The sequence below is a fragment of the Gymnogyps californianus genome, chromosome 3 (genome assembly GCF_018139145.2).
Source record: "Gymnogyps californianus isolate 813 chromosome 3, ASM1813914v2, whole genome shotgun sequence".
NCBI lineage: Eukaryota > Metazoa > Chordata > Aves > Accipitriformes > Cathartidae > Gymnogyps > Gymnogyps californianus.
This window is the reverse complement of record NC_059473.1, coordinates 91,431,327-91,448,700: the sequence shown is the minus strand read 5'-3', so window position 1 is coordinate 91,448,700 and position 17,374 is coordinate 91,431,327. Positions and strand designations below refer to the sequence as shown.

Below are 17,374 nucleotides of genomic sequence, written 5' to 3'. Positions count from 1 at the left end.
GTTACATTTTCTCGTTGCGGAAAAAAAAAAAACCAACCACTTTTTGGTGAAAACTGTACTAGAACTTGGCTAAGCAGCAGTAGCTAAGATTTGGTTTTCCTTAGCCACAACAATTTTCCTTAAAATGTAGAACTCTGGTAGCTAGAGCTTTTCTCCTACCCTCCCTGTTAGAAGATACACACCTTTTTCAGGCGTGACTGCAACAGTTCAGTAGGGTAGGCCAGCATGCTGATCTGTACAATTGCATCACAGTTTTCACCAAAGCACATACGACCAAACTGCTCTATACTCTGTTCAGTGAGCACTGTGTTTCTGTTGTTCTGTTCATTGAATTAAATTTGGGGAAGCTACCATTGACAGCACAGCTACCAGAAACACTTCTAATGGGACTGCTCAGCAATCAGCATTTTAACATTGCCCAAGACTTTTGAGGCCTGGGGCACTCCTTCTTCTGGATTCAAACTGGCAACACATACCAGATCTCCTCAAGCCGCTCTGACCTGACCCAGAACAGCTCCGAGGCAGCCCTAAGACTAGTGGCTGAGCCCATCACACAGCCTTCTGTCCCTCAGCCTTCTGGGGCTGCTCACTTCTTGTCAAGCTCTCAAGATTCATTGCTGAAGCAGAGAGGTCACAAAAACCAGAGTTACAGCAACTTGCTTCTGTTACTGAATTGCGACTTTTTTATAAAGCCCATCTGCCTCTTAGCATCATGGAACATGGTATCAGAAAGCACAGACAACAGAATGGAATCACGTAAGCCCAATGAAACAAATTAGTCAAGTATCCTTTACAATAATGAGGACGTATTTTGCAGAAGGTACATTACAGCCCGACTGTAACGCTCATGTCTTCCCTCTAGAAACAAAAGTCCTAAAAATTTACATCGCCATTTCTATTCAGAGGCGAGATTTCTCAAATGGTTATTATAAACATAGCTTTTCCCTACTTATACTAGAACTACGGATCCTTGGAAAACTGAAGCGCTTTGCATTGCTCTTTGGTTTTGGAAAGAGTTCTCTTTTGGCAGTTCAAAACTTGAGGAAAAGAAAACCACCCCAACCCCCTCCCTCCAAAAAATCATTCCTTCATGGAAGCAAGTAACATCACTGTGTAAATACTGGGCCACAGTGATGCCGAAGAGTAACAAACTGCTTTGGGAAAGATGCAATGCCAAAACAAGAATGGAGGGAAAAATCCGAAAACAAAAACACAAGTAGTTATCCTTAAGTAAGAGAATGACAGAATGATTGAAATTGGAAGGGACCTCTGGATATCACCTTGTCCAACCCCACTGCTCAAGCAGGGACCAGAAAAGGGGCCGTAAGGTATACATCTTCCACATCTTGCCAAAAACTGTATTTTAGCATCACCCCTATTCAACACAGCTTTGCCAAAATCTGATGAGAAGCTGCAGGTCAGGCACATCCTTATTTATTTGGGGTCGAGTGTGAAGGTTTGACTAAAAAGATAAAGTTTTACAAGCTTTTTCTGACAAAATGGAATCTATCACCAACATGTTCAACAATGACTGAGGAAACACAGCTGACGGTCTCCCCCCGGCCCCCAATTTATATCCTAAGGAAAGAGCTTGAAATTGGACTCTCAACTCTAATGGGAGGCTTGGAAATAAAGCCAAGATAACCTATGATTTGGGGTTCAGTCATCACTTTCTCTCTTGCTCTCTCTCCACACTTTGATGAAGAGTCATATATGCTGACAAGTACCTTGTATCATACCCAAGGCTTCCAGTCAGTATCAGAGCACATCTACAGATATATTAGAAATTACAGCTGCTGTCAGAACAGTTTTTCTGCAAAATACAAATGACGGCATTTCCTGTATTTGAGAGGGATAGACACAAACATGTCATCTGGACACTGCTGAGTGTCTTCGTAACACCATTTGTGAAAGATTCAGTGGAAACTCAGTGGTGCCCTGACAACTCAGACCACTGCATTCTACTGTCCTTACAACTCTGACTCCACCGGGAAGCACAGCTTTGCTGTGCTTTCATACAGGGCTGCAGCAATTTTGGAAAGCTTTGGCTGTAGCAATTTCATAGTATTTCTTCACCAGCATTATCTATTCTTCATCTGAAAATGGTTCCTTCTTCCTTAAGACAACAGGGATTAGTCTCTACTTGAAAGTTAAACAGGGGCAGAGCACAAGCATATGTCCAGTATCAGAACCCCAACATAAAATAGATGCTCACACTCTCTTTAAGACAAAGAAAGGAAACTTTGGCTTTTTTATCTGCATATGCTTTTCACAACATTACATTTGAAATGTTATGCTGAAAAAAAGAGAATTTGCCAAGTAGCCTACATAACTATTTTCATTCTTGACTTGACACACTATTTAAATTCTTCAACCCAACATTTATCTCTGAACTTAAATTTGTCCTTATTGAATTTCAGTTCTTATTTTTCTGGAGAGGGATACTTTTGCATTACCGAGGTCATTAACATATACTTTTGTCCAAGTTTAACATTCGTCAATGACCATGAGAGCTCCCCAGATGATAAATACAACAAATCCCCCAAGCTGTTAGTACGTAAAGTAGTTTTTATTTCACAGAATGGTTGAGGTTGGAAGGGACAGCTGGAGGTCATCTTGTGCAACCCCCCTGCTCAAGCAGGGCCACCTAGAGCCAGTTGCCCAGGACCATGTCTAGACAACTTCTGAGTATCTCCAAGGTTGGAGACTCCACAGCCTCTCTAAGCAGCCTGTGCCAGTGCTCAGTCACCCTCACAGTGAAGTGCTTCCTTACGTTCAGGCAAAATCTCCTTTGTTTCAGCAGTTTGTGCCCACTGCCTCCTGTCCTGTCATTTTCTCTTTGGCTAAAGAGCATCCTTCCACATTCTGCTCAAGTCTGGATCAGTGCTTGTAATTACTTAAGTTTTTACTCTTACCACATCACATACATGTAAGAAATTAGTGAGAACTGTTCCAAAAGCAGTGAAGATAATGGATACTAAGCACTAAGTGCTAGTCTCTCGGGTTTTATTTTATTTTCCTCTTAACATCTTGCCAATTTACCTGGAAGTAGTGTTTAAATAACATGTAAGTGGAAAAATTACTACCTTTGAGGAACACAACTAAGCTACCTTCAGCAAAACAATGCACACATTTCTCCTCACTGGTTTCTGTTAGTTTACAATACAGTCATTTGCATCTGTCACAACAGAGGCCTATGCTTACTTTTGTCTATCCATAACAATCTCCAATCTTAATTCTTTGAAATGTCTGCTTATAATTTCGACTTAATGGTAATTAGAAATATTTCCATTTTGTCTTTTTTTTTTTTTACTAGGACACACACCACATCAACCCTCTACCGTACAGAAATTTCACACTCTAATATTTATTAAAATGCTCTGTAATCCCAGTGGTTTAATAAACTAATACTCTAATTACTTGGACTGGGAACATTTACCTAAGCATGTTATTTATCTCACTTCTCATCTTTGGCATGCTCCTGAAAAAAAAATAATTTGAAATACAGTTCCACTTTGAAAACGCAAGAATTCCAATGCCACATTCTATCCTCTGTCATTAAGGTCTTTTGTTTGTTTTTTAAAGTGTTTTTGTTTAATAATAATCAGAGAAAACCCTATTCCTCACCAACGACTTTGAAAGTCAAACCAAGTTCTTCATTCGACATGTAGATCAGTGATACTAAACACTATTCACATCAAAATACCCAAGCTTTTAGGTTCTCCCACACAACTCCATTAGTTCCTCAAGCAATCATGTACCATTCTCAGTATGAACAATGTCAAAGAAATGTGGGTTTTCTAACCTCAAATATCAGAATGCTTATGAGACTTCCATCTAAGTTGCAGATATTGTTAAAGAAGAAAGACTGAGCTATAATTCTGTACTACCTTTAACACATCTTATAATGACCTTGGACTAAAAATTAGTAATAGGACTTTGGAATCTCCTCAAAAAGTAATTACAGCTGCTCTGTGTTCTTCCTTACTGACCTACACTTTAGCTTGTAATCCAAAATGCTAACATTTGTTCCTGCCCTCCTTTTCATTTCACTTCTGTACTTTTGACTCCTTTCAGTTAGAAAGGAACAGAAGAAAATATTATTTTATCATTATTATATGAACAGAACTGATAAATTTCAAAAGTTGATATAAAAATCAGTATTTCCTACTGGTATGAATACAACTGAATTTGCATATGAGGACAATGTTTTAATACAAGCCGTGTCTACTCTGTTCCCAGACCAGCTGACAGTACCATAGAATGACACACTTTCTAGAATTCTTGACACTCCAGTTCTCAGGTCTATAGATTACTAGAAGATAATGTTTTCCCCCGTATTTTGAGGTGCTCCCCAACTCTTTTAGATCATAAATTCTCTCATTAAACCCTTAGGAATTCACTATGCAACACAAAAGGACTGTAGTCACGCAACACTACTGTAATATAAATTAGAAGGTATCAGTATCAAAACCCACTGCATGCACTCAAGGAAAAGGAAGATTTACACAGTACTTCCCAGTTCTATCTTCAACCTAACACAGTTTGTACATAAAGCCACACAGTCACTGTAAAGAAGAGCAACAGAAGAGCTGCTATAACTAAGTTACTAATTTCTATTTTAAAACCCCCTAAAAACATCACACAACAATTTCTGGAGTGCAGTCTTGCTTCTCTTCCCAGGCGTTTATTTGATTTTATTATGGACACTACAGAAGATGACAATTCCAATTCACCATTCCTATTGTTCAGACATTACTGAGCAAAAGTGTTGCTCATGCTAACCATAAGCAACAACGAAAATCATTAATATCTGAGCAGTTTATTTCATTGGGAGACTCAATCACTTGGGATCAAGCACCCTTTTCTTCTTGCAAATTTGCTTATTTAAAGCCCATTTGATACCTACTCATTTCTGAATCCCTCTGAGATTTATCTCAAGGGATCTGAATTAGCGTACTTCTCAACAACCCAAGTCCTCCAAAAAGAGATACATTTAATGAAGAATAAACTATGGAAGAATATGAGTTTTTTTGTCCGAGATGCCATAAAAAAAGTATCCTGTAGGGTTTAAGAAGGATTCATTTACATGTTCTGAAAGTGTTACTGAATTCAGCAGTAATTTCTATATGGAAAATTTACTGACATACTCAAGTGCAGAGACCATGACTGTCTGCTTTTTGATGTATTACCTCAGGACGAAGGTGGGAAGTGACTAAAGGATTTACCAAGTTATCTCTCCCTCACTTTCTGGGCATCAGAATCCAGATCACAGACCCTCCAGGGACCGAGATAAATGAAGGACACATTCTTTTCTGGGTAAACATATGAAACTGAAGAAAGGTTTTCCTAAGCTAGCTTTTGCTTTGAAGGATTTTAAGGGCACAAATATCCACAATGAAAACATGGAGCTCAAAAGGATCCAGTGCTACCTTTAAAGTTTGGAGACTAAAAAATTTCTTCTCTAAGAAAAGATTTTCAATAACATCCATATTAAGTTTCTTTGTTTCAAAGATGTAATAAAAGTAACTGCTGAAACCAAAAAGCTGGGGCTAACTAGCCTACTCTGCTATTTTTATGTCCTAGTGATATTTTAGGAAAACTGTAACCCAATTAGAAATTTAAGGGTAAGTTGGTAGGAATTCACATTATCAGGAAGGATCTTGACTAGGCTGCAGCTGAAGGAAAAAAAAAAAAAAAAGAAATCCTTGAGCAGTGCAATCATTTAATCAAACTAAAAGAAAGTCTGTAATTCAGCACCAAAATACATCCCCTCAAGACAAGAAATAACTTTGTTAAAATCTGAATTTGTGAGGCCCATTTTCTATTAATCCCGAGAGAAAAATAGGAGTTAAAGATTTCTGATATCCTGGTATTTCATTAATGAGCCCTGCCATGGCCACCTCCAAAACCGTAAGTGGCAGAGAGCTTCTTACCTCTATGTGCAAAAACTGGAGATACACTGAAAAAGTATTTGTTCGCTTTATCTTGGGCAAACACACTTAATGTTGGTGACTGCAGCATTGAAATCAGCGTATCAGTACCCTTTCTTAAAATAGCAATGCACACAATTTTAATACAAGAAAGAAACTGAAGAGAAATTTAAGAAATTTAATAAAGAAACTGAAAATTATTAGGGGACTGTTTGGGGGTGAGGGAGTGTTCATCTCACTTCTTTTGAAAGCTTTACTTTGGTTGAGTATAAAAAAAGAAGCAAAACTGAACACTCCAAATTCAGTATCAAGTAGAAACTTGCCCATCTCAAATTTACTCTACTGCATATAAAATTAATTCATTATTAAAAAATACAGAAGCACTACTAAGCATCTGAAATTTACCTATTTTCAGATTGCTTTCAATCTCAGTCCCTTCCTCCGCAAGAAAGTGAATAATAAACAGCACAGGCATTAAGTATGGTATTCTGATAAAGTTAAGAGCTGCACAGTCTTTTGCATACTTGTTCTTAGTATTTCATTTCTTCATTTTTCCACCTTGGACCCCATTAGTGATTTTTACTTTTCAATGGACAATTTGGAGGCGTTCTTGAAGGCCTGTATGTTACTAAGCTTTTGATTAAGGGTGAAACAGTCTCATCTAGAATAAGCGTACTACAAAACCCAAAGCATGGGTTCTCCTTTACAGTTGCTTAAAATTTACTTCCTTTATTACAAAATATCATCGGTTATTTAGCTAGAAAAGCACAGATAAGCATCTGAGATGCGCAGATAAAACTAGTTTCTAAAAAACAAGACCTAAAACGGTTTTTGTGAATATAGCATACACATCCTTCCCATTTTCTTACCAGCATAAAGGCATAAGATTAAATTTTTTTGCAAGTTATATGAAAACATCGTCAGTTATGAAAATTTCATTTTTAATACAACCCATTCCCTTCTATTTCATCTATCCTGTCTTACTCTTTTCTGAAAAATGTACTCTAGCTCTAGCAAAAAGCATGACTTAGAAATATCCCATACAAAACCGCAATAAGATTATTAGGGTACCATGAGAGAAAATACCCAATTCTGTATTTGAAGATGTATTTACATGTGTTAAGGTTAAGAACTGTGACTTGAGTTTTAATCGAACCTTTCCACAGAACAGTATGTCAAACAGTAGACAACAGTAGCAGGATGTATTGATTAATAGTGACAGACTCCCTACAGCAAATCATGTTCCTAACACCAGATTCGCAGGGCTTCTCACTTAGGGGGTTCTAAAAGCAATCCCCGTTGTTTATTCAGAACATAGTGAAACATCAGTAGAGACATGCTTCCTCATTTTGGGGAGGTAAACAAATTCCCTGTACCCCTGGTTTTTAAATTTATAACTGAGAAGACGAATGTAAATTTATGTGGCCTACCACACTGAGTTAAATTTTATGCTTCTTATTGCAGTAAGGTACAAGTAACTATTTACCTTAGAGAAAGCAGGTATTTTGTTTTCTCGTTGAATATGACTCGTTACATGTTTTCTTTTCTCTTCCGATCGATACACCCTTACTTCTTCTTCTCCCTTTGCTGTTCTCCATTCTTCCTGCCTACTGAAAAAAGAAAATTGAGATGTTAACTTTAAAGCAAAATACAACTGAGAGGATCTATTCCAAATCAAGGAATAAATGTTCAACATCTATAACATTCTTTGAACAGCAGTTCTTCTCTTTACAGTCAGAATATGGCTTCAAAATTAACCTTTCTGTTCAAAGTAAGATTTCAATCTTATTTAAAAAAGCTGAGGCAGTTTATGTTTGATTGTGGCTAGTAGGGTTTTTTGACTTACTGATGTAAGTATTCATCACAAGAGTTAATTAGTGAACAAAATAAAGTTCCAGTTTGGAAACCAAAATTCACCTCAGGCACCTAATGGATTAGGTCAGTGTCCCAGCCATAAAATGCCATAAAATGGCAGGAACAAATGGAGTTAAAACATACTGTAATCTTACGCTACAACTCAGAAAACATTGAGGCAGCTAGATCCCATAGCATATACAAGTTAAATTACTCCATCATTTGTTAAATGGTCAATTTTTATTCAGAATACTTCTATAATTCCAGGATTTTTCAAGTGATATGCAAACAACAACTGATTTCAAACCAAAACTGATTTTATAAGAAATATGAGACCACAGAATAGGTAAATACCACACAGATAGTTCTATGACAATGTGAATTCCAAAACTGTTCAATTTAATTAAGTTCACCAAACTAAAATTCACTGCAAACTTGGCCTATGTTTACCTGGCCACACCAGAAGACAGTTCAGGCACTACAACCCTTCGACTCCAAGCCACAAGGTCCCGCTCAGTGGCTATTTCACTTCTTGGTGCGTTGCTATGCATCTGACGCACACCTTCAATTTGTCCACTACGTCTTAATCCTATATTTGGTGGTGAATGTACTTCTGAGGTAGAACTTACAGACCCTAAAAAGCCAAAAAATGATAGCTGTACTTGATCTGAAATTCTAAGGGAAGTATTTAAAAACTCAAAATGAAAGGAAAAAAAGAGTGTTACTTAATCTATTACTTCAAAAGAAATCAAATATTAACTAAATACAACTATTTCAGCAGTTTCTATAGTCACCACAACACACACACTTAAACAGCTACTGGGCTGTACTCTGTTTAAAAATTCACATTGAAAAGAAGCAGATGTATCAACAATCTGAAGTGAAGCAAATGTTTCATTGGTTTGCTTTTCTTTAAAAATGCTTTTGGAAACGTTTATGTAAGGCTGACTATTGCTACTGCACTCTAGATCCATATTATAAAACAGTGAGCTATTTCACTGAATCAGTGTATTCCTTAAGCAGTCTTCTACCTTCAAAAAAAATGAAGCCACAACACTGGAAATTATTAGGAATCGAAGCTGTAAAAATTTACAGACAAGAAATTGAAATGGTCAAAAAACCAAAAACCAACAAAAAACCCCCAAACCCAACAAAATCACACACACATGCAAGATCCTTCAAACACCTACATTGTAGCAAAATTTCAACATTTCTCCACATCTTTCCACACACAAGCTATTCTTGCTTACTCAGGTGGATTGCCAACCATGATTTTTTAAGTGTCTACAACTACCGTGTAATCTAGTGCAAGACACTGAAACATGGAACAGCTGTACTGAGAAACAAGCAGCTCCTTCCTCTTTTCTCCCTCCTATTTCCTCATTTGAGACAATTCAGATTTCTATCAAGTAGATGGCCAATTCCAGATTAAACAGTAGGGTAGTTACTTCTAAGGGAATGCAGTTGCTGCAAGTTCCCTGAGTGAGCAGCCAGTAACTTTAACAATGATAAATTTGTAACGTTAAGAATCCTGAGATTTTGCAGAAAGGTAAAAAAAGATGGCAAAGTTGTATTATTTTCTATGGCTCCATACCTCCTTTCTAGTAGTTCAACAAAATGCACAAATCATGCACAATAATGTGATTTATGTTTTCCAGCTCTCAGCTGTTTCAATAGAAAAGCCACAACACCCAGCCCTCAGTAATCTACCTCTGCTTATCCGGCTGGTACTACTGGTTCCTGCCTCCCCAGAACGTCTCTGGTCCTGCTCTTGTTGAAGTCTTTGAATCATGCTATCCAATGGACTAACTTCTTGATTTGCTTGTTGACTAAGAACTTGATTCAATCCTGTGAAGTAAAATATACAAGAGAACAACACACAAATGTTGAAGAATCAAATGTTATGAACAGCTCATCTAAGTTTTGGCTTTGAAACTTACAAGTACAGTTTATAATTACATGTGTAAGTATGGGCTAATGCATATTTTTGTAACAGGCATTTTTTAAACAGGACAACCTGTTTCTTAATATATTGAGAGCATTATATTTTCTGGAGCAGGGTCAAGATGATCACATGCCACTCCTAATAAAAGTTTAAATTTGATCAAGTGCCAGCAAGTCACAGAAGCTTAATACAACTGTTGTTTGTCAGCTCAGTCAATGTAAATTGTTCAAATGCATGCTTAGCCTGCCCCAAATGCATTATAGAACACTTTAGTATAAGCTTCAATGAAAGAACTACATCAAGAAGGTCTAACTGAATTAGGGAAGAATTATCTACACTGGAGAACTCCAAGCAGTAAAAATGCTTGATTGAGCTCCACATAGGCATAACGATGACACACGTTAAGTAATGCTAATTTTCTTTGGTATGCAAAACAGCCAAGAAACCTCTTTTTGGGTAGGTCTCTTGAATAAAAGACAGGAAACAGTTCTCACAGAAGTGATTACAAGGTGATACTACTGTTTCTGTGCAGCAAGCAAGATACACAGCATATAAGCATAAATAACACAAAACCTCTTTTCATATTCACAATGGTCACAAAAAAATTAGAGAGGTATGGAGAAAAAGGCAAGGGTTACAGTACTGGTTTGAAAATGAAGTCAGATACCTCCACATGGAGAAGGCTGATGGTGGAGTGGAGTGGTGGAAAGCTCTGGTCAAGAGAAGCAGAACTTGCAAAACTTTGTAATGAGGGATGACAATGTTCAAAGAAACAAGCTACCGAAATTCTTTTTCCAGCATAATTTCAAAGAGATATCATAGTATAAACTGCACTTTGCAAGATCAAAGACAACATATTACAGTAATTGTGTTATGAAATGAAGAGCTTTGATTATGTGGCTAGACAGAAGCAGCCATCTCTTAATAGATGATGGTATGCAGAAAGAACATAAATATTTAAGATAGTGCTCTCAGGGTTTCAAGGTTATTGTAGCTGAAGTCAACTTCCCTAAAGCAGCAGAAGCTTGGAATCATGGAATGAGCGCTGGTATAACCACAGCTGGATGTCTTCTGACTCATGCAGTGAGACAGTCAGATTTATTTGGTGATCGCATGAGCAGACATACTATCTACTGAAAACAATGGGAAATACTAATAACCCAAGAATGATCTTAAATAAGGAAACTGCTACCTAAACAAATGAATGTTTTTTATGTATCTAGCTTGTCAGATTTTGCCTTCGCAAGTAACAGCAAGTTTTTTTTTTTAAAAAATGAAATAATAAATACACTGGTATATACTTGATTTTTTCAAAACACCTGGTTTAAAGGAGTACATCTAAGCAGTAAATCAAGCATAACTATCTGAATTCCCCCTACTCTTATAAGCCGCTACAGAAAACTTGACAAAAAATAAATTGTCAGTGCTCTGAGGGAGATCCATCAAATCCCACAATAAAGTTTCAGAAAGAAATGGAGCTTTCTTAGTGGAAGGGAACATACGAAATACATGAACACAGTTTAGCTCTGCATAAGACTGCATATATTGTTGCTAAACTGTAAAGAGGTAGAAAAATGTCTTCTGTCTCTCGATAATCTCTCTGGCTCTCTGTCAGCCTGGTTGATGGCTTCCCGCTATTAAACAAAATGCTATGGTCATCATCTTCCTATAGGCATTCATGTGTCATGCAGCCACACCATTAAATTTAATATTGTTGGGTCTGTGTGCAGAGTCTGACTTGTTGCAAGATAGTATACTGGAGAATGTGCCCGGGATGTTTTCAAATTTGGAGAACTTCAGAATGTCATGGATCCATGCTGTAACTGTAACAATGAAGTAAAATTGCATCCTTCCTTGGAAATCGAATTTAGCTTCAAAGCCACTAGTTAAAAAGTTAGAGATAAAACATGGCATACATTCACCAGAAAAGATTTCTTCCTTCTTACAGTTGCTTGTCAGGTAGCATTTCTTCCTATAATTTTGGAGGAAATATGGAAATGCTCCTTAAAAACTGTTATTTAAGTATTCAGTGGCTTATAATCCTCAGGTCTACAAATGAGGATAGAGAGATCTTTTGGTAACAATGCTGTCAGTTAACGTTCCTGGAATGTCTGACACACCACAGGCTTAAGTATGGTATACATACAAGCCACTATTTACAGGCACAGTCAGTTTTCCCGTATTTTCAAGAATATCCAAATACTTAACAATGGTTATCTTGAAAACGTTCAAAGCTACTTTCACCAGTCACTGTTTGCTCATTCATACTAATATCAAACTAGTGACATGTAACAAGTAGGCATTGTTTTTACATCCCCACCGATGTGGACCACGTTTAGGCAGTTTCCAAGGGCCAGCCATAGGCCCAAAATATGCATGTTCCTACCATGCTGTGTGCCTGGAGAACACAACTTTCGAGGAACTTCCTAGATTTTGTATCCTCTTCAGAGTTCTCTAACCAAACCATCAAAGCTTAATTTGAATGACTGCCTTCATCTAAAGAGGAAAAGGATTTTGCATGTTTCAAGTGTCCTCTCGTTTTTCTCTTCTTGTAGGTGTTACCTGTTCCAACTGATCTGTGGAAGATCAGTCTATTTCCTAGGTTTTCTGAAGTAGGAAATCTTACCCCAAAGAGATCAACTGAAAGCTCACTCAGCATCATACACTGTTGCAATAATGAAATGAGCTCCAAGCTATCTGGCATTGTAGCATCAATTAGTACTGACTCTATCAATGACAATACTGTAAGTGAAATTGTCACAAGCAATCAGTGCCAAGGACATAGCAATTCTTCCACGCTACTTGAACTACTATGCCCAGAAATGAAGAAAAAGGACAAAGTGAAAGGGAAAGTGTAGAACACCTGGAGGTAACTGGATAGGCTACTGCGTAGTGAAGTGAAATTTTCCATACCTGAAGACGTCACTCCCATCTGAGGAATAAGCTGTTCCTCCCTGCAGTTCTCACGACCAGGAACTAGTCTTTGATACCTTGCAGGATGAGGGTTGCCATCCACATCAACCAAAAATGGGGGAGGCATAAGGTGTGGAGCCTGCTGTGTCTGTTCATCCAGGACAAAGTTGTTGGCATCACGGATAAGGGGCCGATAATCACTATGAAAGAACATCTGATCTGCTATCTGTAAACAAAGTCATTTTGTAATTTTTTTAAAGAACCTATTAAAAAAAGCATACAGAAGATAACTGCCAAAAGTATTTTTAACAATGTTACTCGTGGTCACTTTTGCAAAAACAAAGTTATAAGCTGATTTGTTTATCTCAGTTTAAAGGGGAAAATTCGTTGACTCCATGATTATTTTTTTCCCCAGTACTCCTTTTTTATATTACAGTGCAAGGAGAATAATCCACATGTTTGAGGGTGGGGAGCATTTAAAGAACAGGGGAATGAGGAAATATTTAACTACTAGAAGACATTTGATCGAACACAGCATGGATGTATTAAATAGTTTACAAATTTTCTTTTATACTCTGAATATATGAATATATATTCTGATAACGAAAACTGTGTCACAGCCTTATGAGCTATGGTGTAGGAAGAAGACGAAAAGGAAAATATTTATCACATCGCGTCACTGCTAAATATTTTAACACCAGCAGCCAAACATATATATTTCTATTATAGTGCTAGATAGATGAAAAAGTTCCAGTAGATAAAATAAAGCTGATGTAAAGTTGAATTCTTCAGGCTCAAAGTTTTCTTTTTTATTTCACTCCACCTGCTCATAATTTATTCTAGATGGCTTTCCACAGACACTCAAGACTGAGGAATTCTTTTGTCCAAATAGTATGTAAAAAGGCTTATGCTCCATCCCTCGTCGGCACATGCATATCAATACCGTGCAATCAGAAAGATATTGAACCGCAAGAGGAAAAGAGAAAGAGAACAGAAGACAAGCTGATGTGTATACTACACTTCCCAACACTACCTACTGGCAAGCAAACCCCTTGGCAGCTCATGTACTCAGTTAACTTTGAACAAGTAAAAATAAAATCATAAAATCATCATTCACGCAAATTAGATTTCCAGTGCAGTATAAAAACGATTATACAATTGACTCAAGGCATAGAGATGTCAAAAAAATCTTGTCGTAGGTGTTAAAGACAGGTATTTGAGCACGGACAGAGGAATGCCTAAGTTGTCATAGAATATACTCTGATTTCTGAAGAGCATGCTCTGTCATGACCAATCCATAACATAGTTTCCAGTAACCTGTTATGTAGAAATCAGTAAGGCAAAGGTTATAGCATCTACTCAGAGGTCTGGTCTCCCAATGACAAAGGTCTCCTGTCCTGGATGTGAGAAGACCAGGAAGGAACGACGACGACAAACATCTGTCAATTACAACATCAGAAAGTGCCTACATGCATTCACATGAGGTGGATAAAAATAATTTTAAAAAAATCATAGGAGATCTGGACTCCACAAAAATTCAGAAAAGTAACAACAGGAAGAAATTGGAAAGATGCATGGAAAGATGCAATTGCAAAGAACTTCAGGGATTCAAAAGGTTATCCTTACAAAGTACGTATGGACAAGGTGATATCCCACTGCAGTAAGAAGCCCTGACTGGAAGAAGTCTTCTTGCCAGATTCTCTGTTAACTTAACAGAGGCTGAATGAGAACGACACAAGCACTTTCATGTGTCTAACTGACAGAATCAAGGCCTGCTTAACAACTTTGTTCCTTCAGCTCAAGTAGCTCAATGATAAAGATACAGGTCCCCTAGGAGGACTTACTATTTTCCCTAGAATCATAGTAGTAGAGTATTCAGTACTTTCACCTAGTCTAAATTTTCCTATTAAGTACTTTCCACACTGAGAAAGAAGAGATTCCAATGGCATGATCATACAGACTGTGAGTTTTAACGTGCTGGGATTTGGCTGTACAGTGTTGTCTGGATCCCAGGCTTTGTAAGCAAAGTGAAGATCTGAAAATCTTTCCTTAGATTCAGTGACCTCTACCAGAATAGTCTTTGGTGCAAGATCGTGAGGGACTTCTTTGCAATCACCCTTCTGCATACTCTGTACTGCAATCAGGTACGGTAGAGAGAGTAAACAACAATTTTCTATTCCACGAGATAAGAATGGCATTTCATGGAGAACTCAGGCTCAGACCAACTCTCAGGTAGAACACTGGAACGTCCCTACTGGAACCCAGGGCAACAATCTTATCCTCAGGCTATTCCAAGTCCTGAGAAAAATCAGAAAAATTAGACGTTTCAGAGAATCTTAAATGGCTATGTTCAGCAGACAACCAGTTAAAAGTACTAACAATCAGACCTATTTCTTGATATACTATTAGAGATCAAATTCATGACAATAAGATACTACACCACCTTAGGACATATGAGTCCTCTGTACATAATACTTCATAAACCCAGCTTGGATTTAAGCACGAAAGCTTTCCACAAGGTCTGAACTCTACAAATAGACTCTCCTTCAGTAGCTACACTACACATTCAGAACACTCAGTTTCTCCAAATGGGCCTATACAAATGCAAAGAGATTCTCCCCACTACTGCACCAATCCACCATGCAGGAGCTGTCAACTTGCAACAAAGGACTGTGGTTTGGGCAGTGTACAGGAAAAAAAGCCTTAGAAAGCTCAGAGATCTAGTCCAATCTAAGATTTAAAATCAACAGAAAGGTACTTTATGCTTTAGGACAGGTCAGCATTCCTGGACAGTTTCTACCTAAGCAAGAACTTCTGAAGTTCAACTCCTGTTGACAGTGAGCTCAGCTCATTTCTGATGATCTTCACACACTCAGAAATCTCAGCTGAGATTGGCTCAAGGTTCCTTTAATTGGGTCAAATAACAAAGGAGCCCCAAACAAGCAGCAAATGTATTCTTTTTTTCCTCCATACTAAATAATTACTCCACAAAAACATGCATCATCAAAAAAGAAAAAAAAGAAAAAAAAAAGGAAAAAAACCCAAAAACATCTCATTGCCTTCATCGTGGCCAAGATCATACTGGGGAAAGAAAGCCTGGACAGTGGTTCCCATCAACTAGGAAACACAGATGCTATCTGAACATAACATGAAAAAACATACCTGTGGAAAAGCAAGAGCTTGCTCTCTCAGCAGAGCTAACACTATCTCAGCTATAATCATTGTCCTGAGCACAACTCACAAATGTAGGAATACAGGACAGGTTACCACACTCCTTTCTTCCATAAAAATCATTCCCCAAGATGGATGGAAACCACTTTAAAGTCAAAAAAACGCAGGTCCTACCAGAGCATATTCTCACAAGACATCTAAAAAAAACCTGAGAGGGGGAGGACAGAAAAAAAGAACATCTAATCTTCAGCACCTACCTATCTGTAGTTACGTTTTTCCATAAATCAGGTCACGCAAAAATGAAAGAGAAGATGGAACCAGACAAGAAAGAGATCGGAAACTTCTAAGTTGAGTTTTCTGAGAGTTGAAGACTGAGATTAAAGAGGTAACAAATCTAAGTCCTATTTGCTCCCATTTCTTCTATGGTCAAGAATGCCAAGATTACCACCAGCACAGTAACAGCTGGAGAGGATCATTTTAAATCACCCAGTAAGTGAAAAATTTTAAACATTATCTTTTCTCAGAGGCTGCAGCAAAAAACCATGAGAACAAAGGGTCTGTAGAATTCAAGAAGTTAAAAAGCAATTGTTTTCATTCTTCAAACACATCTAATCCCTCACAAGGTAAATTCTCAAGTGGTAGTGTAAAGGAAACTCCTGGTCTATCACAGCAAAGACAAAAAGGCTCTTGGTTTCAATTTCATTTCCAACATTTCTGAGTAGCAGAGGACTATACACTTCCAAAATGACTGAGAGAAAAATAAACCTGGAACAATCCATGGACATGGTGAGAAAAATATTTTTATTACAACAGGCTTTAAAGTTTGGAAGAGTTAGAACTCTAAAAGACAAAGACCTTGAAAATGATCTGATAATCTTGGTTTTCCTTGCTTGTGGTGTCTCTGCTCATTTGTTTTCTTTGGAATGGAAGGGGAAATACACAGCTAGTAATAGCTGAGGGTAGCAACAGCAGCCAAGTACCAAGTACTTCAAATCACAGTTGAGGGACAAGGAGGGGAAAAAAAAAAGCAACCAATATGCAAATGCTGCTGTAACTAGCATCAAAATAAGAGCTGGAAGACTACAGAAAGAAATGCAGTGGCTTACAAGACAAAGATTAAAATTCCTTTTGCTCTCCCTCCTTCAGGCCCCTCTGCGCTGCTGTTTGCCAAATTGCTTTCAAGGCCAGCCTGAGTCTAAAGATCCAAAGCAGGAGGTAAGATCCAGAAGCCAGCACTTCACCAACAACCTTCAAGTATCAGCTACCAGAAGCACAGACGAAAATCCTGGAGGAGATATGTCTGCTTAAGTCTTAGAAAGAGGGAGAAGAGACACATCTCACCTCTTCCCTGGGTGGTAAAAGAACTAGGACCTTGTGGGCACTCCGAACTAGGTAACCTGTATGGTTCATAGGACATGTTCATTCACAGAGAAAAAAAATAACACCACGTATCTTTACAGTCATGAGGGTCTGTGGCAAGACACCCACACTTAGAATACACAATGTAGACTATGACATTAGAATAAAGATGTAATATTTTAATCACACAGTAACAGTG

At 37.8% G+C, this 17,374-nt stretch overlaps 1 protein-coding gene across 1 annotated transcript in view; it reads right to left on the bottom strand.

Moving 5' to 3' along the window:
- PHIP (pleckstrin homology domain interacting protein) overlaps positions 1–17,374 on the bottom strand; it is a 118,749-nt gene that overhangs the window by 35,997 nt on the left and 65,378 nt on the right. The window contains exons 17-20 of the mRNA XM_050895190.1: positions 12,646–12,871; positions 9,498–9,635; positions 8,238–8,421; positions 7,420–7,543 (exon numbers count right to left, since the gene is read on the bottom strand). Coding sequence (XP_050751147.1) covers positions 7,420–7,543; positions 8,238–8,421; positions 9,498–9,635; positions 12,646–12,871 — 672 coding nt within the window. The remainder of the gene's footprint in view (positions 1–7,419; positions 7,544–8,237; positions 8,422–9,497; positions 9,636–12,645; positions 12,872–17,374) is intronic.